The sequence below is a fragment of the Oxyura jamaicensis genome, chromosome 1 (genome assembly GCF_011077185.1).
Source record: "Oxyura jamaicensis isolate SHBP4307 breed ruddy duck chromosome 1, BPBGC_Ojam_1.0, whole genome shotgun sequence".
In the NCBI taxonomy this organism is placed as follows: Eukaryota; Metazoa; Chordata; class Aves; order Anseriformes; family Anatidae; genus Oxyura; species Oxyura jamaicensis.
In genome coordinates, this window is record NC_048893.1 from 45,922,404 (window position 1) to 45,947,370 (window position 24,967).

Sequence of the window (24,967 nt, forward strand, 5' to 3'; positions counted from 1 at the left end):
TGCTAACAATAAAACCTTGGAAGAAACAAAATTACAAGAATCTGGATATTTTTTCTTTTAAGAATCTCTTCTCTGTTATGCACTTCTCCCTCTCATCTTAATCTGTTTGTTGTTGGTTTGGTGGTTTGTTTTTTTTTTTTCAGTGTGGTATCCAACACCTTTTATTAATTCAAAGATTAAATTTTCACGAGTATTTGTCTTTACTTTGTAATTCACAGTGAGAAGCACTCCATCTTTATGCCTTGTTCTCCCATTAGCTATACCGGTTATATGCGAGGCAAGACTACTGGAGTAGGCGTTTGTGCTTTTTAAAAAACGAGAAGAGAGTTGGCTCTGGAGTGTGAATAATTGCTTCTATGTAGCTTAGTTACTGAAAAATATTCCACGTAGCTGGGAGGATTCATCTGTTGAAAGGGAAATGTTTGACCTGCGAGCTCTTGTGATTTAACCTCCACCCGACTAGTCAATCTCATTAGTTATGTGCTGCCTTTTCTTCCAACCTGTTCTGACTTTTCTTAGTGTAGAATTCCCCTTTGCTCATAAATTTTCAATAAGCTCATCTTCTGGTTTCGACTCCATGGGATGGTGCTTCTTGGAGCTCTTAAAATGCTGAATCGAGTGAATGACTTCCCCTTTGTTTCATTCTTTTTCCTTGTGTCCTGCATCTTGGTGCTCTGTTTATCAGCGCTGGTGTTTCATGCAGATATGGCAGTTTTTTAGTCAGTTAATTACCCCGAGTGAAACTGAGGAGTCATTTCTGGTTGTGCAACCCAGGAACCTGAGAAAAATCCCTGCTCCCTTTTGTCAGAAGACCTCAGCCCAAAAAATGGCTTTTCAACATCAGAACTGCAGTAATAAAATGTTTATTTAGCACCTTTCAGGTAGAAAGATCCAAAAGCACTTTACAATTAACTACACACATCATCACTGAAATGCATCCAAGCAGAAAATCAGCAGACAACTCACTGCATAGGTTTCAAAACGAATGGACTTTTGACCAGCTGCTTGGCCAGAAAACAAAGTAGAGGCTCTAATGACCTGTAGCAAACAGGATTCTGGTTTTGGTTTGGTTTTTGAAGGTCTCATCTGAAAGACCTACACGGTAAAACGGCGTTCAACCCAATTTAGCCACCTCAGAAAACGGACGATTTGCATCAGCCCTGCCAAGATTAGAATCTGTGGTGCCAGGGAGTCTAGCCTCATCCTAACCCGACATTTAGATGACTAACCATCACCTCGAGGCAGAGGACGTACCTCGTAGGGTCAAGTAGCAAGTATATGGTAACACAGTGATGTTTTTTAATCCAGAATTCAGATGTTTATACATAAACATCCCACATGTACAGTATGCCTCTTTACAAGCACCAGACATTAATTTACAGTCCTGTAACTTTTCCAGCTTTCGGGGAAGGGGAAATGTGACCTTCTCAGCTTTAGTAGCTAGAAGGATCTTTCCAGGGAAATGGTAGAAGGCACTTGGCACGACTGAACAAAGCACCTGGAAATTCTCTATCGGGAATGATCCTCATTCCCTGGGAGGACAGAGATTACCTGCAGTCTTTCCAGCTGTGACGTCGACAGTTCGTAAGAAGTATATGCCAAATAAATTCTGAGCATCGTTCTTCTTTTCTACAGAAGTATTTTCAAATGCTGGAAATGTTTCGTGAATACACAAAGCCCGGTTCCTCCCTGTTGCAACTCCACAGAAGAATTTGGGCCTAAATGTGGCTTTGTTACTCCTAAATACATCTCCTGACTGTAACATTTATTACGTTTTTCACTTCAGCAAAGAAAAATTATAAGGCTATTTTTATACAATTTGAAAGCACTTAATACAAAGTTACATGAATACACTGCATCATACAGCCTATCCGTGGAGAAAATACTGAAACACTACCGTAGGGCTGTTCAATACTAGTTTTGTCTTTCAACTTTTTATCTTAATACTAGAAAATATATAAACCATTTACATGACATTATGCAAAAGAAGGCACAGCCGGTTATAGTTTACACAAGCACAATGTATAATATGCAGAAAAAGGTATTAAAAAGAAGCTTCACATCCTTATTAGATACATTGTTGCAATCCATTACAAAAAGTACTTCATCAACAACAGAAGTGTTCAACACTTGAGAGCTATGATATAAAAAAATTATAATTCATTTAATGCAAAACAGATTTATATATATTTTTATATATAAACACTGTTTAAAAATGCTAACGTAATAAAAGTAGATTATCCATGTAATGAAAAGTGCAAACCAAAGTAATAGAGGGTTTCACAATGTCCTTCTCATGACACAGGAAAAACTAGCCCATAGGAATGAAGTGTTAAATCCACCAAGAAGTCCTTAACGTGATGAGGCATCATCAGGATTTCTGAGCGTTTGGAGAAAGCAGTCCTGGAGAAGAGGCTCCGTCCAGACTGGGGAGTGGCACTGGTATGTGACCATTTAGCAGAGTTGGAAACTGTAAGAGGCCAAAAGGTAACAAAATAAAAAAATAAAAAAATGAGTCTTTATCTCAAAGCGTTCAGCCCCAAAGCACATGCATTTAGCATTAGCAACCGACTCCAGATGTTTTCAAGGCTTGTGATTTCTGTACGGTACGATAGATACCAAATGCCTGCATCAGACATCAGGAATGTGAAGCAGAGGATGGAACCTGGATAGCTTTTCAGCGTGCAGGGATGTATGAGCCCATTATTGGCTATATTTCATACCAAAGTTGACACAACAATACAGCTGTAATCACGATGGGAAAGTTAATAATGGAGAGAAATGTTTACCATCCATTCTGCTTCCAAAAATGTTTCTCAGTCTACAGAACGTTAATTAAAATCCATGTTTTTCATCTGTCCTTCATAGAAGCTAAGCAGGAAAGCTCTTTGCAAAAGTGAAAGTCAAGATGTAGCTTTTGGACAGAAAAAGCACAACTGTGAACAGGAACCATGAGGAGAATTTCTCTCAAGCAGTAACAGTGTACGGCTGTATTCGCTAAGAAACTGTCCACTAGCTATGCCAGACCATATCGGGCAGAATATACTGTACTTTAGTACTAATGTTCAACTCCTGACATGCTGTGCAGATAATTTTACTCCCTAACAAACCCATGCAGTCCTAGTGCCTGCAGCTGCCTGCACCGGCGTGTGCTGACGAGCTCTCAGCGTCTGGGCTGGGCAAGGGCAGGGCAGGAAGGTGCAGCAGGCAGGAAGGTGCAGCAGGCAGGAAGGTGCAGCAGGCAGGAAGGTGCAGCAGGCTTACTGCAGCGTGAGGCAGGGACTGTGCCGCCAGTAGGCACTTGTCTGCCTCAGGACCAGCTCCATGAGGCCTCGCTCCCGGTCACTCCGGTCCTGAGAGCGGAAGGGCCGAGGAGCAGCGCCCCTGGCTTCAGGGACAGCCATCGCCCAGCGCTGGGCGGCAGCTGACAGAGCAGCAGCCGGGACTGGCGGACACCTTGGCTTTGTCCCAGCGAGGCTGGGGACACCTTGCTATTGCTTCCACCGAGGTTCATCACAGCACAGAACCTGATTGTGAGCTCCCTCTGAAGTGAGGCACATAAATTACATTGTGCTTAACGTGCCTCATAAAGCTATCACAAAGAGGGTCGTGTGACCTCAGGTGTCTGTTGAGGCCAGGGGCTGGCTGGCACCGCTGAGATGCCGGCCATGGTGATGTTTCAGTCACATCCTTCCCCTGCTCTCCACCCCAGCCTGGCTGCCCTCATCTTCCTGCTGCTTCCATAGCCCCTGGGGCCTGGGACGTGGCTGACCCCTCACAACGGTAGAAACAAACAAAACAGCTTCTTGTGGCGGTGCTTAGTTCAAGCTAACTTGCTAGTTCTTAAGTTCAGCCGCATTTTCTTGAATTAATCAACTCCGCGCAGGTCTCTCGCTGTTCCAGTTATGTAGTAATTTCCAGCTCATGATGAAACATCCAATTAAGTTTCATTACACAACTGTATGGCTTCCAAGGGGAGGCTTTCCAGGCAGGTCAGGGCTTCAAGGTGAGTTGCGTGAAGGAGGCTGCAGCGTTCAGGGACGTTCCACAAGCGCTGGAAGGGGGCACGGGCGGTGGTGTTTGGGACTTGCTTTCACCTCATAAGCACTGAAGGAGAATTTTTAGCAGTTAATAAGCATCCACGGGCTCGGTGAGGGAGCATTCATGTAGTTGTGCCCCGCAGTGACAGAACGACTCTTCCTGGCCCGTTAAGGCAGGGACCACACTCCCATAGGTGGGCCCTGGGCTTCAACTGTGGACGTGGATGGATCCTATCCTGGTCCTCAGACTACAGAAATACCAACGCTGAAGTGCTGCAGCCAGTGCCAGGCACGGCGCTGTTGTGACAAGCAGCAGGCACCTGAACGAAGGCGACGTTCCGGAGCCTGCTCCCACCCCCGTGTCAGTCTGCAGGCCTGGGTGCGAAGGCGGGCAGGCAGCGGCAGAGCTGCGCCGGCCTCCAGCTGCTTGTAGGATTTTGGCTCCTCTAACGCCAAACAAATGTTATTTCGGCTCAGATGAAAACAAAAGCAGCCGCAGGGCTCCCGCTGGAGGCAGAAGGATTTCACCTCACCTGAGCAGCGCTCTTGAGCTCAAGCCCAGCCCCAGAGGCTCCGGCAAGGTTCAGAGACTAAAAGCAGGTCTCGGCTCCACAGCAGCCCCTCCTGTGTTGGTGCTGGCCAGCCACAGCATTTGGGGATTTCATTCCAAGGGTTTCCTTGCCTTCTTTGGCCACATGGCCTGCCACCAGCTTCTTGTGCTTCCTGCCAGTTAGCTGATCAGCATAACTTCTCCTGTGACCGAATGCATCGCTGTTTTGTGGCAGCTGGAGCTGCTAACACCATCCCCACGGTCCCCTTCCTCAGCCTCGAACAAATGCTGCCCCTGAGCTCTGCAGCCATCACTGTTTATTTAATACCTTTCCTGTTTATTGCATCGCTAGAAAACTGAGGTTTTTTTCCTCTCCCAGTATCCACAAGAGAGGACAATGCTGCTTTTCTCCTGTTACATATGGAAAGGTTACTTCAGAGAGCTGCCCCTCTATTTTCTCAAACCATTTAAAAAGCTCCAGACCTATGTGAGATGTTCCCCTGACGTCTCTTCCACATGCACTTCCACACATGAACCCCGTGCATTAGAAAGACGTACCTGGAACAGAGTGTTTGGTCCCTGCAGCCTGGCAGGACTCAGAGGAGCAACGGGACTGAGGCTGCTCCAGAAATGAATGCTAGACAGCAGCGGGCTTGGGGTCAGCAATAATCCATTTGGGGTCTGCAAGACAAAACATACACCCCATGACGCATGCCTGCAGCAGTCAGAACAGCTGACGACAACCAAGAACCCAACAACTACGAAGCCAAAGGTTTTCCCTACTCTGGGGTGGTGCCTTCCAGTGTCACGGTGCACACGGAGAGCTGTGGATACGCTCAGCACTCCCAAAGCACAATTGGAGGGGAGCTGGAGCTAAAGGACATGCAAATCTCTGTTCAAAGTCACATGAATTATTCCGTACCCAGAGTAACTTTTATCTTTACAAAGAAGAACATGAAAGTGATGTGACACTTTTGAACAAAGTATTTGGCATAATGAATTAATCTCCCCAGGGATCTCGGTGCCAATTACCAAACTCGGCCCCATTCAGCACGGCATTCAGTGGAAGTCAGGCACACACTTAGCAAGGAGGTGCGTGTGCTGGGGCAGTGGTTAAAACAGGTAGAGAGAAGGCAGCAGACAAGGAGTGGCCAGCAGGACGTGCACTCTGGTGCCTGCCAGCCACCTTCCTGCCCAAAATGCTGGCTCTGCCTCCCACACGTGTCCAATGCTGGGGTCTCACTTAACCACCCAGGCCACCAGCTGCCGCTGCCAGGGCCCTGTGGAGAGCAGCAGCAGAGAGGCAGGTAGCACAGGTCAGCTCTGCTCCAGACCATGATGGGTGTTTTACTTGCAAAGCAGTGCACCAGGGATCCGCTGTGCTGGTCGAGGCTCTGCGCAAAGGCCCAGCAATACACGGTCCTGCTCTGACGTGCTCGCAGCGGAGTTCAGAGCAGGGTCAGACAATTAGTGTAACAGCACCGGGGGAGAATTTCTTCTCCCCTGACAGCGAGACAAGGAGCAGCAAGGAGCAGCAAGCCTCGAGGTCCTCCCAGTGCTTCTGTCCCAAGGTATCTGAGAGTCTGGCTGCTCTGTAAGTGGCTGATTTCTCTGAGGCATCTCAAAAGAAGCGGAGGGAAAGATGCGAAGGGGAAGGGCACTGCCATCTCCCTCATGCTGAAGCAGGTGGAGCATAAATACAGCACCACCTGGCAGAAACCACAGCTGTGGCCAAAGCAGCAATAAAAACGTGGTACTGCTAGGAAAGGAGAAGCCAGCTTGGGCTGGGAAAGAAAGCGAGTGGGGAGAGAGGAAGGTTGGCTTGAAAAGGAAGGGTGGACGCTGGGGTCGATGCACGGAGATTTGTCAATGCCTTGCACCAAAGGTGTGAGCAGCAAGACCCCAAGACACTCAGCCACGGTCACAGCACCATGCAGGCTGTGCTAGGGGCTCTGCTGAGCTATGCCTCAGTTCTCTGTGTTTTCTCCAAGAAGATGCAGATCTCCAGAGCTGAAAATGCAGGTCCTGAGAGGGTATTTTTTAAACAATACAGAAAACCCAGAGGTGTTTATTCACATCCAGGTACAGCCACAGCAAGTGTTAGAGCAAGAGGATTTGAAGCTGAGCTCTACTCCACTCAGCTCCGCAGGCACGTCAGCAAGCCTCACAACAGTGCTGAGCAAGAGCTCACAGCTTCTGATGATCAGAGAACTCGTATCTGCAAGTTGTGCCAGAGCCAAGAGCAAGCCGAAGTGAGCCTCCAAATCTGTTAATATTTCATGTGAAAAGAGCACAGTGCCTTCCAGGGGTGCTCTCAGTGTCACCATCACGCAAGCATCAAAGCCACCTGAAGAAACAAGTGTAAACAACACCACAGCACTGGCTGGCCTCAGGTTACTTCTGGAAATTGGTGTATCCCTCCTTTTCTGCCCTCACGTAGCTATAGCTCTGGTGCTGGATGTGAAAACCAGGAGTCCTGCTTAAACCCTCTTTATAAGCTAGCTTATAAACAGTTTAAATGGAGGTAACTCAGCACAGAGAGAGGGCCAAGTTCAGCAGTGATGCTCCCAGCTCTGGACTTCTCTGCAAGAGCCCGCACGTGAGCTCAGCCCTCCTTGTCCCTCCCAGCTGCCAGATAAAGGCAATTGTGTGGTGTTGGAACAGGCTGCCCAGGGAAGTGGTTGAGTCACCACCCCTGGAGGTCTTCAAGAAAGGTGAAGATGTAGAGCTCAATAGCATGATTTAGTGGTGGACTTAGTGCTAGGTTAAAGGTTGGGCTGGATGATCTTAGAGGTCTTTTCCAGCCTGAATGGTTCTGTGAACTGCTGTCACTTGCATATTGCTTCTTAGTTCTCTGGGTACATGCAGGACACCCGGGCAGTATCTGTGGAAGCAACATGGATCATGCACCTGCTGGCTGCAGGCACGCTGCTTTGTCCGTACAAGTTGCAAATGTTAAGGAGAGGCCTACAGAAAGAGCTGGTCAAAACCATGCATCCACGTCAGCCAAGGGAGAGCCAACAAAAATAACAAGCGTAAGTGAGCTGTAAAAAAAGCAAATACGGAAAAATCTAAATGGCTCTCGTCGAAAGCTAACCAAAAGAAAAGTTGACATTTCTCACTAAAGCATTGCACTGCATGTCCTGAGATCTCACTTCTCTATGCTGAATTGGTTTTGCAAATCAGGTGCTCTTCTACGGGGCTCCCTCTGCCTGAGGGCTTTGCTCCTGACCGTCAAAATGAGATAAATGAGAAGCTCTCTGAAGCCCTCTGAAGGACAGCAACGGCAGCATAATTCCCTTCCATGACTTTCAGGGGTAGTAAGTATTCTGGTTTAGAGATGAATGTGAAAATGAACTGTTCAAAGAAATAATCACAAAATGAGGACAGAAATCACTCATCGTACTGAGTTCTGGGGTAGCAACAAATTATAGCGAGCTTGTAATAACACGCTGTCATTGTGTCTAGTTGGCATCTGATAGGATTTGTGAAATTTGCTCCCCGCAAGCAAACTACTTACTGTGGTTACGCCACAGATTGAGGCCATACGAGCCTGTCAATGCACCTCTGTTTTGGTTTGCCACACTCCTGTTCTTCCTGCTGTGCATAGTATCCCTGGGAGGCTTGGAGGCACACAGAAACGGCAGGCAGAGGCGCACAGGTCCCTGTTCCTTCGTTGCACAGCCCCGTATCTCAGTGGCCTGCAGGTGTGTGAGCTGCCCCACAACCAGCTTGGGTTGGAGGAGCTGTGCTGGCCGAGCGTGCTGGTCGCTCTGCCTCCTGCGGGTAGGGCGTCATGCAGTGCGGGCACAGCGGGTGCCCCGGGCAGCTCCCAGGACGCAGCTGCGAGGCCCCATGGCACCACTCAGAACAGCGATGAGGTGAATGCACCAGATTACTCTCTGTGATTTTCCTCTTGCCTTCTAAATTACTGGATTTCCTCCACAGACTTGCTTGCAAATGAGAACTCATTGACATTACCACAAATAAATGATCAATGGACAGTTATTTTATAAGAACAGAATAACCTACCAGTTTTCAGTAGGTCTGTACTGAACGGCAGTTCTGGCAAGTACTTTGTGGACCTCTAAAACTTGGGAAATCAAAACTGGCTTAAAAGCCTGTCTTAGAAACCAATTAATTTGCTCCCTGTTTGAAACCTAACGAAAATGCCACACTTTTTGAATGGATACAACATCCAGTAGAGAGATCTAACCAGGCACCCCACAGCGCACATGCTCAGTTTCCAAGCTACAAAACCCCTGTGTTGTGTTTTTCTTCCTGGCTTTTTTTCTGCTTGTTTCCCAGACCTGGAGGCTGATTTCCCTTGGTAAGTGATTTGCTCGTGTTAGCGGCTGCCCGTCTCAGCAGCCCCTGGGCACCCTGTGGTGCTGCTCTGCACACTCATGCTCACCCCGGGAGCGCAGTGCTGTGAGGAACCCGCTCTCCACTCACCACTCAGACCTGGGCTGTGTCTTCCTCTTCCCCGCGTGCTGCCAGATGACAACAAGCTCCTAGTGCTACTGGCCTCGGCCAGACTGAGGGAGAGCTGGCTAAGGCAAGAGCACCCGAGGCTGGCAGATCTTACCTGTGCAGTGAAGAAAGCTGGAGTCAGGGATCCTGAAGGAAGCGCGGGGCTGTTGAGGGCAATGGAACCAATATCGGTGCTGGATAGGACCATAGGCGGGGCTGAGATTTCCAGACCTTTGGGTTTCTTAGCCTTTGGGGGAAGAGATGGCGATTTGGCCTTGGAGCCTGAGGAGAGGTTCAGCGGCTCAAGGGAATCTGAGTCGTGGCAACTGGACTCAAAGAAGAGGCTCCTGTGCTCCTCAGGGAGAGGCGAGGTGGGAGACAGGGATGGCGACCTGGAGGAAGATGACGACGGAGACGAAATGCTGGCACTGTTTGGTAGCATTAAGGAAGAGATTTTGGATGACACGGGCGAGTCGAGAAAAGCAGAGGCAGCTGCTGTTTCGGAGGTGGAAGGCAACGACACCATGGGCCTCATAACTTGTTTGTCTGTTTTGTTTGTCACAAATCTTATGACAGTCCGAACTTCTTCGACCGGTGTGTTTCCTTCTGACTTGTCCTCCAGTTTTTCTGTTTTGATTGGCTTGTAAGTGTCTGGCTGGTTCTGCAGAGAGTTGATGGTGAACGAGGAGTAGAGGCCAGAGTGGATGTACTCGTTGCGGCTTGTGCTTTTCAGTGCCGACAAGCTGTGCTTGTGCGCGTCCCTGCTCTCGGCGGCCATCTTACAGTCGCTGTCCTGCAGCAAAAGGCTCTCCCTGCTGATTTCCACGGCGTGTGGATCCATCTTTAAAATCTCAGGGAACGAGACAAACTTGTACACGAACTTTTGTCCGATCACCTTCTTGATGATGTTCTGCAAGTACAAAAGCAGACGCTAGAAAGATCAGTATCTTGGGGGCAGCAAACACGAAGGGTCTCACAAGGGCAGGGGAGCACTGCAGCCACCTCGGGCTGATCGGGGCCCCTCAGCGCGGCCTCCACCACTTCTTGCCCTCAGCCCGTCCCCATGCCTCTGCCCAGGGAGGCCATAAACAAGGCACCACCGCCAGGTGACAAAGAGCTGCTGGGGCCTGGCTTCCTCCTGCTTCCTCTGGGGCACCTTGGGATCGATTTCTTTACAGTTAGAACAGTTTTGTCACCTTGCTGGCTCAAAGCCACTCCGCCATTTGATTTCACCACGGAGGCAAACGCCTACATTTGTGCTTCCCAAAAGCAAGACCCATTGCTTCAGAGTATGAAACTCTCTCCTGAAACATCTGCAAAGGACAAAACAAGCACAGCCTGCCTGCTGTGGTCACTAGCCCTCCCTTCCTGCCCGTCTGCACCGATGGTGACTGCGTTTCTTTCAGCAGTTCTGATCTACTTCTGTGACAAATGCAATCGCTTCTGCCCTGTGCTAGCTCCAGGTCTCCATCAGTATAGACCGGCTACTGAAACTACAGAAAAACAAGGAGAGCTGCTTCCTGAGATTTCAGGAGCGACTGTGATTCTCTCTTCTTGAAGCCCCTGCTGGAGAGCTTCTCTGGGAGCATCCTCTTAAAAACCCTTTCCAAGAAGTGACTCTGTTGTGGGGCACACGCCTGCTGCACCTCCACCAAGTACTCTGCAAACAGACACATGCTTTCCTGTACGTAAGGGAATGCAAATGTTTACATCATTCCTAATAATCTGATGTTTTTACTTTCAGCCACAGATTCTGAGACCAGTAGAGAAAATATGTATTGATTGGAAAAGAAAAAAGGAAAAGGGAAAGGGAGAGGAAAAAGGGAAAGGGAAAGGGAGAGGGAAGAGGAAAAGGAAAAAGGAAAAAGGAAAAGGGGAAGGGGAAGGGGAGAGGGAAGGGGAGAGGAAAAAGGAAAGGAAAAGGAAAGGAATACATCCTCCCTATTTATAGAGCCTGAGGTACTTTTTTTTTTTTTTTTTTTTTTGTCACAAAAATAAAGGCTAATTATGGGGGAAGAGTCTGCACTTCTGTATCAGATTGTCTTGTGTCTTTCAACTGAGCTACTCCACCCCGTAATTTTTCTGTCTGAGCATGCTGGCACTTCATTCAGGAACCTTCCTAAATACAAAATGAATCCCACAGCGAGCCCTGGGATGTAGCTTTGCTCCATAGGCCAGGGGCTGCAGCATAGAGAAAGCTGTTCCCCAAACTTACAAGTGGAATCTGCAGCAGGGAGAAGTGGATTTGGCAAGCTCAGGCTAAAGACAGAACTGCCCTCTTCCAAGCCGAGCTGTACTCACATCTGCCCACCCAGGCAATCCCCACGTGCCTGTTTTTGCACTCCAAAACTTCATGACACATATTTAGCCCACAGAATCTAATTTTACGTGAGCTTTAATTCCCATGGCTTTGGCCTTGGTCTAGATTTTTTATTTTTTTTTTTTTTGGGGGGGTGCTAATTAGGTGAAGCATTAGATGGACACTTTCTGTGCAGTTTCATTTATGAACTCCATTTTAAGTTTTTCTTTATAATCACAAAACCTTCAAACTATTCACATATGAGAAAAAGCATCCCAATCACATTTTCTTTTCTTTTTTCTTTTAATATATATGCTTTAATTTAAAATAATCCCATCCCTTGTAGTTACTGTTCCATCAAGCACTGGCAACTGAGATTCTACTTGGAAAATGTTGACTCCCAGAAGAATGGGATTAAATATATCGAAGGGTGCAACTTTAAATAAGGGAACTGGTGCAGGCTTCAAACAGGGGAGCATCTCTATAAAAAGCAATGGAATGGGGTGGTGAGTTTATACTTCCTCTATCGTTATTAAATACAACTATATTTTCAGAAGGTCTCTCGGTGCAGCTCCTCTGTCTCCATACACCTGCAGCGAGCCCACTTAATGATGGCTGCAGATGAAAAGGATTCAAGTGCAAACCCCTCAGGCACTTCGCAGGCTTCTCTTAAATGTGGAGCCCAAGGAAATCTCCAACAGCATGTAAGAGAAAATAAGGATGCAAATTAATTAACTGCCTCTGAAATGCTGCTGTCATTTTGAAATTTTTTTGACAAATAATTGAAGTGAAGGTAAAAAGCAGCTTATTTTTACCATCACCTCTGTCATCTGTCAGAATCACTCTGAGCTGCAGAAGCTGGTTCAAACCAGGGAGGACGGGGACGGGCATCATGACAAAAGGGATTTTTCCACCCTTGGGTTAAAAAGACAATGAAGATTTCCTTACATTAAGGACTGCTTTTGCAGGGAGACTAAACCACTTTGCAGGACAATAGGCCTATGTGCTCCTTTAGCCCTTTTTTGCTGTTGTCTGGATTTTCTAGGGACATCACCCACAAGCAGGCTGGCAGCGAGCGCCAGGGCTGCTGGCCAGGACTGTGGGATGCTCCAGGACTGCTGCTGGGGATGGCAATTGCCAGGCCAGTACAGCTGCTGGGGAGGAGAACCAGCAGCTTAAAAAGCCCTTAACAGCACTCTCTGACTCTGGACGAGGGCAGGGGCTGGGAATGCCCCTCTCCTGTGGGCTTCTTGACTGGTTTAATCCCTTGCTCCCTTTACGCTTCCCCTCCTCTGTCCCAGCCTGTGAAATGGTGACTACAGCAAAGGTGGCTGTCCTCCATCGCACCGCGCTCTGAAGGCTGCTGATGCCAGCTGGGCACACCGCTGCTTGCTCCAGCCCACCAGCACGCCAGGGAGCTCGGGCACGTTCACACCACAGCACTTGGGGCACTCTGCTTACGAGGGCCTCAAAAACCAGCTCGGGGCAGGTGGCTCCAACACCAGCTGGGGGGACAGGGACCTCCCGCCACCCTCCTCCTGGGCGGTATGCCAAAGGCTCGGTGGCCTGGCTCCCCCTGCATCTCCAACCAGGCTATGATGTGGCCGAGGGGATTTCTGATGACTCTGTGCATGCACTACTTTTGGAAGCCCTGCCAATACAAATGTGAGCTGTTTGTCCGTCTCAACATGACCTCTGGATTTCCTTTCTTTGTTTTTCTTTTTCCCCGTTTTTCTGTGTATCGGTGCAATCTAGGCTCCAGTTCCTCTATCACATTATTGTGTTTTTATTTTCATCAGCTCTCCTACTCCCTGTTCAAGTCACTTAAGAGTTAAGGTGCGCTATAGTACCAGTGCAATGCAAGGATTTAGTGGCTTCGCTCAAACCTGTTAGCTCACAAGTTTGCTGGCTGCAGGCATTACTAGGAGCAGGAGCTGTAACTGGGACCCAGGTCCCATTTGAACTTCAGACTGAGGAGGGGTCCCAGGGCAGGAAGACAGATTGAGACACTTTCTCCTCCTCCCAGGAACTGACCTATAATCAGGGTGCCTGAGATCTCAAAATCTATGTCAGAACGGGATGAACTTGTCCCTAGGTGCTAAAAGGACTCTGCCTTGGAAAGAAGAAGGGCCAGAGCTGCTGCACGTAACCCCCATTTGGATGTGTCGCAAGTTCCTGGCTCTGAGAGGGATGCAGCCTCATGGGGATACTTTGGCTATGAAGTCTTCCCTCTGTCTTCCACATGATTAAGATTCTACCAGAACTCGTGGGTGGAATAATTGCCTCCTCTTTCTGAATGGTAAAATTACCATGAGCAGCAGCACAAAGACAGGGCAGGAAGCTAGGAAATATTCACACTCCCATGCCTGAAGTATGTAAGCTGGCAGGAGGCAGCTGTGGCTGCAACACTCCAGAAAATGGGGCACGTGTCCACGTCAGCATGTGCAGGCAAGGAAGACTCTTATCATACTTTGTGCCCTTACACTTATACTGTGTGTACATAAGCCAGATGCTTTTTTGTGTTTTTTGACAGAGGCACAGGTGATACCTGACCGTGCACCTGCACTGACCTTTGGGAGTGCATGGCTCTCACAAGCTGGGTGTCAGTCTTTCCTCACACCACCTGGAAGGCAAAGAGCACTCTCCCGGCTCACAGCCAGGAGTGACCCTCTTCCTGAGGCAATTCTTCCACGCTGCCACCCACACTTGGGCAGTAATCATTGGAATTAGTGACCCAGCTATGGGGTCTGACCTGTTGTGACAGGGAGGGAAGGAAGGCCACGGGCACCTCAGAAGCCTGTGAGCACCTGAGAAGCTCTGTCCCTTCCGCTGCACCGAGCACAAACACTAAGTCCCTATTATTTACATACTATGCATCATGCTGCCAGCCCATCTAAATATGAGGGTAGCCATTAACTGAAGTTGAAATGATTTATTCCGTCTTTAGAAGATGGATTGAATAGCAGTCATTGAATAAAGCCTAGGGCCACAGCCTCCAGAGAGGATGCAAAAATATTGTTGTGCTTGTCACAGCGATGTATGATTGTGTAATTAAAGATGCAGCATAACTCATGCAAACGTTAAAGTTATGCAGGGAACTATGACTTTGGTATTTCTTAACTTTCCTAATTTTTGAAGACTTGACTTCCAGAACTGTAACATCCTAATAACGGGGCTATCTGCAGGCAATTCCCTGGCTTTGTCCCTCTTCCCTCAAAAAAGCAAAAACAAAGAAAAACCAAAAACCACACACCTTGTGGGGAAGACTCATTAGCTTTTCTCTTGTGATGTCATCTTGAAATATTCATGGGGACCTTTACATGTCCTGAAACCTCTTGAGACTTCAAAAGGTATCTGCCACTTCAGTTATCAGAAAAGCAGAGTACCTGGGCAACTTTACCCATAAGAAAAGTACTAATACAACTTAAAAAGGTATTTTGGTTTCACACACCAAGAAAAGGAGCTCTGCATGGGCATATACATGAAGGGTTTCCTTGCCTGAAAGCGTTACAAGAGAATTCTGCCTGTCCCCACTGTGTGATATGATGGACATGCTCAAGCTGTAGGTAGAGGTGGCGCAGGAAGCCTTCCTTTCCTTAGTGCTATTTGTCATCTGTGCCACCGCTCTGTTAAGGCAATGGAGGAAATACATTAAATAAGAAGGGGGGAGGGGAACTTGGGTAACAAATGGAAAGTCTCCAAATGATCTACAAACCTTGAGTGACCAGAAACGCAGCAGCAAATTACAGTTGAGACATGCCACGCTATACCTTTCCTGGGGTGCTTTGTATGTGAATTTAACATAAATCCAGCCATCAGCCTCAACAGCACATCTTGCATGATTTCAAAGCCAAGCTGAGGAACTTGTCCTAATTGTGTTATTTTTCTCCAGCACTGGAATTAATTTGCTTTTAACTCGAGATGAATCAGATGATGAATTTTAACAAGCCAGTGTTCCCCCCAAGCAAAATGGCAGAGCTTATAAACCTCCATTTATCCACTGATCAGTTTTTATTTCTCCACAGTGAATAATTTCAAAGACAAACCATGAAGCCGTAGCTTAGTGTCAGCTGCATGCAGCAGCAGAAGACAGCCCAAGAAAGAAAGGCCCATCCCGTGGGCCACCATCGCTACTGAAAAATCACTGCTTTTGCCTCAAACTCATGTGCTGCCAGATCATCTGAGTTATAGGCAGGGAAGTCCCTGCAGATACAAGGCCACAGCCCAAACGTGGTGCTGTCCAACAGTTCTGCCACTTTCCTTTCCTGCAGCCTCTCCCGACTGCAGCACAATGTTCATCCCATTTGCCCCAGCACATCTGGCTGACAATACATCCATCACTGCCAGCAGCGTGGGAGGCGACAAGGATCTCAGAAGGCTCCTTAAGGCTACCTCAGAGTCTAGACTGCTCTTGGGTCGTCCCACAGATCAGTGAACAGCCCAGCGGAGAGGAGTGCAGAAGTCCAAGACAGGCTATTTCACTTAACCATCCCTTCCCCTCTTCTTTTGCAGAAAGGAAAGAAGACTGCCAAAGAGACTTTCTTCCCTCCTCAACTTCCTTTCTATGCTCTGCAGCATAACCTGAATCAAATGCAGAGGATTTGATTCAGCAAGACTGAATCCGCTGCTGAGCACTCCCTGACAGCCTAACAGGATTCATTATTTGCTGTCTTATGCCACTGTCTCTCACACTTGGAAACGTGCAGCAGGCTCCCATGTCCTTCTGCACTCTCTTAATAATTTCTGCACTGCCTGTGAACCAGTGGAACACAAAACACCAAACCCACGCAGAAAGAAAGGGGCTCCCACTGTCTTCTGATAAAGCAGTTGCTCCTTCCTCTTAGATAGCACCAGGCACGTTTTTGGGTTGGGGTTTGAGCCCAGGTCACAATACATGGGAAACGAAGAGCTTATCCTTCTTTCCACCCAGGAGCCCTGACATCCATCGGGCTGCAGAACTCCTGGAAAAATGGCCAAAATCCTCGTGCCACACCTAGGTAAAATCATCAGATGGAGAGCGCAGCTGTAAGAACAGTGAGCCATCACCACACCCCGGTGAAGAGACTGTACAGCCACTCCTCTGGCAGGTGCTGCACGAGTGGAGACAAGGAGATGACAAAGGTGTGTGTCTGTGATGCAGGTGGTGGTGGGCAAGCAGCTGACATCAGTACAAAGCTAAAAAAATAGGTTAAGGGACAAAAGAAGAAAGGGAGGCTCACGTAAAGAGCCATCGCGTTCCTTTGATTTGAAGAGATCAGAGAGATCTCAGAGGACAAGCACTACACTATATTGTCCCTTATTTTCAAGCAATGTCCGATCAGTCACTAACCGTGTATTTGGGCTTTGTCTGGGTACGCTGTTCGTTCACCAGCAGGCTCTCTGTCCCCACTGATCCCAGTCAAGTTTATAATCAGAGGGGTTGGAGTCATATAAAGAAGTGGATTTCCCCATGCTGAGCAGAAGCTTTTTAGCACTTTGTGAAGAGGAATTAATCATCCCAACTGCCTGGAACATCCGCTGCAGTGTCCTCTCTGAATCCCTTTGTGCCTTCTTAGTTAGGCCACCTTTGAAAGATGTTGAGTGGAAAAAGCTGACTTCTAGCAGACAAAATACTAAAGCATCTTATTGCAAAACTTAGAGCTCTAAATCTGCAACTAAAATTCTTGCAGTTTCATACTGAGTCTTTCCAAATTCCACTGTGAGGAACAAAAAGGTTGCTCAGAAAATCGTGCAAAGTCAATTTGCAGTCAACATGGCTTTTGGTTGCTGTATTGGACTTGCTGCACAGAACTTAGTCCCACTGCTCACTGTGAGAATTAGTGCACTAAAATAATACACAACAATACTTTGAGCTCAGTTCTGAGCCTGAAACTGAAAAAGGTGAATATGCAGATATTCTAGCAGCTCAGAAGTTATGTTCTGCAATTTTTTCCTTCTAGTATCTTGTCACATCTGAGAGATTTCCTTCAATCATCTTTCTGTTGTAGCAGTCTAAAGTAAATTCTGCTTACTTCTTTTTCTCATATTTGTATTCTTTATTATACTGTTGCCACTTCATGCCAAGGACTAAACGTCAAAGTGAAAGATGGTTTCATGAGAGTGATCCTATGAACTCCCACAGTACTGCAGAAATTTGATTTTCAGAGGTGCCAGCCGCCAGTACCCCCTACTGACTAGATTATGGGCATGGGCATGTTCTCTGGAAATCAGAAGCAAATTGATTGATCTAAATACTTCCAGATTATTATGTTCAAGATATTTCAGATTTCGGTTTTAAAAAGAGTTTGAAAACGGAGCTCAAACAGCCAACATTGTGCTAAGTGTATGCCTGTGCTACCCATCTGTAACCAAGTTCTGAGAGGAGGCAAATGACCACCACTTGCCAGTTACAAGGTTGCTGCCTAAACTGTGCTTGCTTCTTGGGTCAAATTAATTCTATCAAACCTCAACAGATGTATCCACGGCCACTTTCATCAACATGACGGAAGGGCAAAATTCAATAGGTTTTGCAAGGGCAGATAAATCAGACAAAGAAACCCAGCCTAAAGCACACGCTCCATTATTTTGTCTTGAGATACCCTGAAGATAAATTCACAAGTGGGAGTAAATTTAACATTCTACTGCAAATATAGTCTTCATCCGAAATGAGTTCAGCATGAAACTGCTACCTTGACAAATACACCCAAACATACCCTGCTGACCTCCATCATCTGACCAGTTGCTTGTCTTTCTGCTTTCTACTCTCATTCTGCACTTTCATCCAGTTAAACATCAGATTAGTGCTCGCTCACGTATACTGCTGCTAATTAAGTGATAGCAGCTTATAAGCTAGGCTACTGTTGAAGCTAACACATATTTTGTCCTAAAATTAAATGGTGGAAAATTCCCCAATCCTAGACACACTGAGCATTAACAAATGAAGAGTTACAGTGAGATTCTTGTGAGGTAATTCTGCGCTGTCAGAATAATTCTAGAAGTGTTTCAACATTGTATTTCCAGCTAAAAATATATTAAGATCCAATACAACTGTAAAAAAAGGTCTACTGGAAAGCTCAGGAAAGACTAGCTAAAACTTGGGCAACAGGATCTAGGTTCCAAAAGATGTGTCCCATGAAAACTTTGAAAACTCATCCCCACCCTCTATACTGCTGGGTTGTTTGTGTCCTTTCCCTGCTCTAACATAGGTGCTACCTGATGCTAAAGCTGCCACTGCCTGCTGCACCACAGCATTACTGCTTTCTACCACCTCCCTGCATTCCTGAAGATCCTGCGCAGGCTGTAATAATCAAACAGTTCTCCGTTATTAACAGTTATTTTATTGTTGTCAAAAGCTACAGAAAATGCTGGGTAGCCAAACAGCGAAACACATGAAAGCGTCAGTAAGTGTCAACCTAGGTCAAAACCTCCCCCCCACCCCAGGAAATGGATGTGCAGTGTTTTCCTGTGCATCTTTCGGCTGCCCTCTTACCTCCACCATGATTGCCTTCGGTAGTATCGTCTGTTGTAAAAGCTACTTAGGGGAACTTTTAAAAGTGTCCACATAGAAGTGAAATATTAAATGGTAGTGTTTCTATTTTCTTAGTCTGCATGAGAATAACAAAATTTACCTTGTCATAATAGTATCTGAGCGCTCGGCTCAGCTTGTCATAATTCATATTAGTTTTGTTTTTTCTGAGTCCCCACAGCTTAGCCACTTCTTCTGCCTTGAGTAGCTTGAATTCGCCATCATTAGACGTCCAGCAAATCAGGTGCTCATGCTTCTGGTCTAGCAGCAACTGCAAAAGGAACTGCCACAGCGTGATTGCACTCTCCATACCTACAAGGGACAAAGGAGAGCAATGGTGTGAAAAACATCTGGGAGGCGGGAGTGGGAACAACACTCATTTCAGTAATAAGCTCTGTGTAAGAGTCATCCTACATAATTTGGCAAACAAAACCACATCATTCACAACCATGCCCGTCCATGAGACCTGCAAGTCCTGCACTCCCGTTTCAGTATTTTTTTCCACTGCTATTTTCTGATGGGACACATAAAATACAGCAAGTATTGAGGAAAGCACTGCCCACTTAGTTCACGTGGTGCAACATAAGAATAAATGTAAGAATGACTATATTCTAGTTCAGTGCAGGCGCGTACACAACTTAACTTGAGAGTGCTACCACTGAAGACAGTATTATTGTAATAAAGATATAGCTGTAACTGGCCTTTTGAACCACAGAACTACAAAATGATACCCCCAGACAAACACTTTCAAAAACACTGACAGCCTTAGCATGTTAAACACTCTATCAAATCATTTTTTCTTGGCCTCTTTTGATATTTAATTCTGGCTTGTCAAGGGAGGGGATTCTCCCCCTCTTAACTCCACTCTCACGAGACCCCACCTGGAGCCCTGCATTCAGCTCTGGGGCCCCAGCACAAGGAGGACATGGAGCTGTTACAGTGTGTCCAGAGGAGGGCCACAAGGAAGATCAGAGCACCTCGCCTGTGAAGACAGGCTGAGGGAGCTGGGATTGTTCAGCCTGGAGAAGAGAAGGCCCCAGGGAGGCCTTACAGCAGCCTGAGAGTGCCTAAAGGGGGGCTACAGGAGAGCTGGGGAGGTGTCATGGAGTGTTGTGATAGGACAAGGCTTTAAACTAGAAGAGGATAGGTTTAGGTTAGATCTAAGGAAGAAATTCTTCACTGTGGGAGTCGTGAGGCCCTGGCACAGGCTGCCCAGAGAAGCTGTGGATGCCCCATCCCTGGAGGTGTCCAAGGCCAGCCTGGATGGGGCTTTGGGCAGCTTGGTCTGGTGGGAGGTGTCCCTAGGGTTGGAACCGCGTGGTCGTTAAGGTCCTTTCCAACACAAACCACTCTGAGATTCCACGTTATATCTAATACATGCAGATTTAAAGATGCCAACACTACTGGATTAATTCACTGTGGTGTGAATGGGGTTAATTATTACATGACTTACCTTTGAATATGTAACAATGTATGTTTTTGTCTTTCTCTAAACAAACTCTCGATTTTTAATTTCCCTGCTCATTTTGTTTCCTAATATATTACTCTTGCACCTCAGCTTCCTGCTTCACCTTTCCTTTGGTATGTTGACCACGAGAGGGCAGAAGACTTCTAACTATCCCCTGTAGGCAGCAGTACAGCAGGAGACTGAGGCACTGCTTGCCTCTTCAGCACGTCCCTAGGGAGCAGAAATCGTTTGTCGTACTAATTCACCAGATGCTGCTCTGTGCTTGCCTTCACCACACAGTAGTTGAAGAAGAAAAATTGCATAAGCTTCACTCACGTAAAAACCAGGTAAAGATACAAGAGAATATTGTAAATAGTTTTACACAAAAATACAGAGTTTGGAGCATTGCTTTGGTCAACATAATTTCCAAGCACACAGGCCAAACAAGGTTTTGCAGAATTAATTATGGTTTTACTATCCCTGCAAAAGCTTTGCTTCTCTAATTAACTGAGACTCAGTTAACTGAGGACAGAAATATACACCCTTGACAGCCAGCTGTGTAACACAACTACGCAACACCTTCAAGAGATGGCAAAGGCTCGCAGGACCACAATGCATTGAAACAGAACTGCCTATAGGGATGCTTTGGCACTTTCACGGGTCTTGCATTTGCTCCATTGCATTTTTTATCACTCTATGTCCAGTGTAAGGCAAGAAAAAAATATACAGCTACAATTCAAAATAGGTGAATGCTATATACTTGCTTTACTGTCTTAGAAGTTCCTTTAAATTACACCATCAGTGCAAGTATTAACATCCTTAGTGGATTAATCATCTGTGATGTCATTGCTATTACAGCATCTCTATTCATTGGCATCACATATACATACCTTTTCATTAATATTTAAAGTTTTGCAACTTATACTACTAAACATAGTAAGCATATACAGCCATATTGCTCTAAAGTAATCACAGTTTCTATACATTATGCATTATACAGAGGTACTTGCATAATTTCAGCTCACATCACACAGTTCTCTTGAACAAGAAAGCACACGACTTTTTTTTTTTTTTTTTTTATCCCCTCTGGAAAATTACAAGTAACTTATAAATAAATTCTTCAAAATTGTATAAAAATGCATACAGTTGTCCCAGGCTACAAAACGTGTCTGTGTAATATCAGCTGAGGAAATTAACAGATGGAATGGAGTTTTACTATCACTAATACAAACTCTACCCCCATGACATTACCCAAAACAGTGTAATACCTTAGAGATGCAATTCTCTCCTTCCAGACCTTAAATTACACCTTCCCTCAAATGATCAGCAACCACGTCCCCTCAGAGAGTTTAGGTGGAACTGAGCTCACAGCACAGTGTATTATTGTTGCAGGCTCCTCCATCCCCATCCACCTCTGGCTAAGAACACTCACTGCGTAACCTATGCCTAACGCTGCACTACACTTCCCATTGTGAACCTGTTTTCCCATGGTTATCATCTTACCAGTTGTAAACAGTTTGGGATTCCATTTCCTTTACCGACTGTGGGCCTCATGGCAGCTCAGCCATAGCGTAACGCTGTGGAACAGCGCAGGCCTGCGTGAGGAGAACACCCTGCAGGGGTGGGTACCCACCCAGCACTACCCTCGGGTTACATTATGAAAGGTTATTATCACCACTTACAGCCAGATAAGCTTAGAGCAACCGTACACATGCAGTTCCTACATGAGGCAAATCAAGCAAACTACATTTTCAGCTGATCAATAATTTTATGTCCCCTGTCCTTGTCCCCTCAAGCACCCAACTTGAGGCCATCAGGTCCGATGTGCTGAGGGCTGAATATTCACAGCTGGAACCACCTTTAATGGAAACACTGTGCAGAGCATATATGGTGATGCAAGATCTTTAAGTACCGTGAAAAAGGAGGCTTCAGGCATTTAAATTGGAGTGTTATATATTTGGTAAATTGGTGTTAATGTTTGTGCCTCATTTTCATTCTCTAAAATGGGATTCGCAGGGGAGTGCTAAAAATCCAAGCTGCAGTGACGGCATTGTTTTTAAATGGTCCAAAATACTTTATTTCCAATCAGGTCAACTGAAGTATTAACCTGCCTTTGCTTATGGGCACCATTTTGGCATTCCACAAATTCTTATCTGTCCTCTTGGGTGGACAATGTGGCCTCACACTGTACTTGCATCGGATTTGACTGGTGGAGCAAAAGAATCACCCGACAGATGTATCCCAGGCCATGTAATTTAACCAGAAATGCATTACTACACTAAAAAAATATTTTAAATTATGACTGGGAGGAGTTGGAAATCTTCAGAATACTCTGTATTTCATTTATGTATTTTCTAATTCTTTCGAACTTTTACTGACTGAAAAGGAATCCAATGTTTCTCCTTAATTTGACAGAAATGGGTGCTAGGATGTGATCACTTCCTATAGGGAATATATTTCACATTTCATTCAACTATTTATTAATATTAAATTGTAATAATAAATATTCCTGTTACTTCTGTGCTCTGTACAGGATTTGAAAGCTGGGCAGAAAATAACACATGGAAACACATACTGAATTACAAGGATTAAAAGAAAAATGTTTTTTTAAAAATCACTTAGATAGTGACATTTGTCTATGGTACAGAATGAGACAGGCAACCTATGGAAGAAAGTATTCGGTGTTATGGAAAGTCTAATCTGAACTAATATAGACAGAAGAATCAGAATTTATTTTTTCACGCTCTAACTTGAACATGTGGTTACCATTTTTTGAATATTTATACAATGTATTTGACACTCGGATATTTTCTAAGCCACAAAACAAAGTTTGCTAGGTTGACCTCACCTAAATAGTCTGGTAATTTTACTTTGTGATCAGTTCCACTACCACTGATGCAAAAAAAATCAGTGGCAGAGTTGATGACACCATAAGAATGATACTTGGAAGTTCAGCATCACATGGCAAAAGGATGTTTCAGAGCCGAGTTTCCTGAGAGTCTATTTCTTGGGCAACAGTGACAGCCAACCCCACTAACACCCATCTGTGTGCAATGTGCATTCTTCAAATGCATCCCTCTGTAACAAGGCCACCAACCGTGTGGCAGTGCGATCTAATGTGATCTCCACACATTAAAGTTTACATTCAGGACTGATGTGGGAAGGAGGCAACCCGGAATACCTGTGCTGTTGATTTCAGCCACTCTAAGGGCCTAACTGAAATGCCTGGACTTGGAGCAGCAGCGAAGGCAGCACTGAAAGCTCTCCCTGAAGGCCAAATACATCCACATGGGTGAGCATCCCACCCAAGATCTGATTCTAAACAGGGGGGGCAAATACCAAAGACTGGCTCTCCACCTGGTGTACAGAGACAGACTTCTACCAGCACGAGCAAATGTTATGAAAACACCGTGCAAGTTACACTAGAAATGGTTAAGATGTGTGCTGATGAGCACTTTTTTGACCAAGACAGTGCATATAAAATTCTATAGGACAAAATGTCAGTAAAGCAACATTAAGGCTACAAAAATAAGTCATTAACCTACGAGGAAAAGTAAAAGAAACAGCCAAGCCATCTTAAATCCAGGCAGCAGAAAACCAGGAGGCTCAGAAACAAAGCTAGCTAAATAAAAAGCTCAGTATCAGAAAGATTTATGACATGAACTGTGAGATACGTAGGATACTCTTTGAAGCATTAAGTTTTGTAGGACGCTTGCAAAGGAAAAGCTAGAAAAAAAAAAAAAGGCAAGGAAGCTGGAAAGCAGCTCTGTAGCATTCAGAATGTCTGCATAGGTTCTTAGCTTTCATATGTCTATGTTAAAACTGCATGCTCATCCTTCATTCTCCCAGATTTGCCAGGGAGATTTCCTGAATCCTTTCTCCCCACTCTACGTTAGCTCCTCCATTGACCTTTCGGAAATAGAGAGACATAACGCTGTTCCTGGGCAATCAACGTGCACAAGCACTGAAGTCTAGAACCAGAGATCCCGCCAGGCATTAGGGTCAAAACCAGTCCCCTGTCACTTCAAAGGGTGTGCAGAGGGACATCTGGGGCTCTGAGCCACACAGCAGGTCATGGGATGTGGGGATGAGGAGGAAGAGATGAGTGGGACAGACTGTCTGGGAAGCCCAGGGACTGGGGAAAAAAACAAAACAAAAGAGGATCGATTAAATCAGGAAGACATAAAAGTGTCAGCCAGCATTATGCACTGTAAGTAGTCACAGAGAGCTGGTGATCAGACAGGTATGCAAAAAGGATTAAGACACAAAGTCAGGGCAGGGAAATTAATTTCACTCGTGCATGAAAAAACGGCTGATTCCTTCTGCAGCCAAAGCAGCTGTAAAGGATCCAGCTCCTTTCCTTACGCCCCACCACAGCAGGCACACACCTCCATTTACACTGCTCCTACAGGGAAGTGTGTGCTTTTGCAAGCATGCAGCATTTCTCTGCAACAGATGCCTTATTTTTCCTTTTCGACTAGTCTGGGAAACGTGTGTATATTTTTTTTGTGCATCCATTTACTGCTTTTGAATCCTAATTCTGGCGAGCAGCACGTTTTTTTGGAGCAGTGTGACGTGGGGCATTGTTAGGTTCTCATTCACGTTCACATTCGGCTTCCTTTATTTCTGCAGGTTGCAGCCAGGAAACTGGAAA

General features: G+C 46.0%; 1 protein-coding gene across 1 annotated transcript in view; it reads right to left on the reverse strand.

Moving 5' to 3' along the window:
- Nucleotides 1–847: 847 nt before the first annotated feature.
- Nucleotides 848–24,967, reverse strand: part of ELK3 (ETS transcription factor ELK3) — a 34,424-nt gene continuing 10,304 nt past the window's right edge. The window contains exons 2-5 of the mRNA XM_035340883.1: nt 18,970–19,178; nt 9,179–9,973; nt 5,149–5,271; nt 848–2,470 (exon numbers count right to left, since the gene is read on the reverse strand). Of these exons, the coding sequence (XP_035196774.1) occupies nt 2,372–2,470; nt 5,149–5,271; nt 9,179–9,973; nt 18,970–19,176 (1,224 nt within the window). The 5' untranslated portion in view covers nt 19,177–19,178 and the 3' untranslated portion in view covers nt 848–2,371. The remainder of the gene's footprint in view (nt 2,471–5,148; nt 5,272–9,178; nt 9,974–18,969; nt 19,179–24,967) is intronic.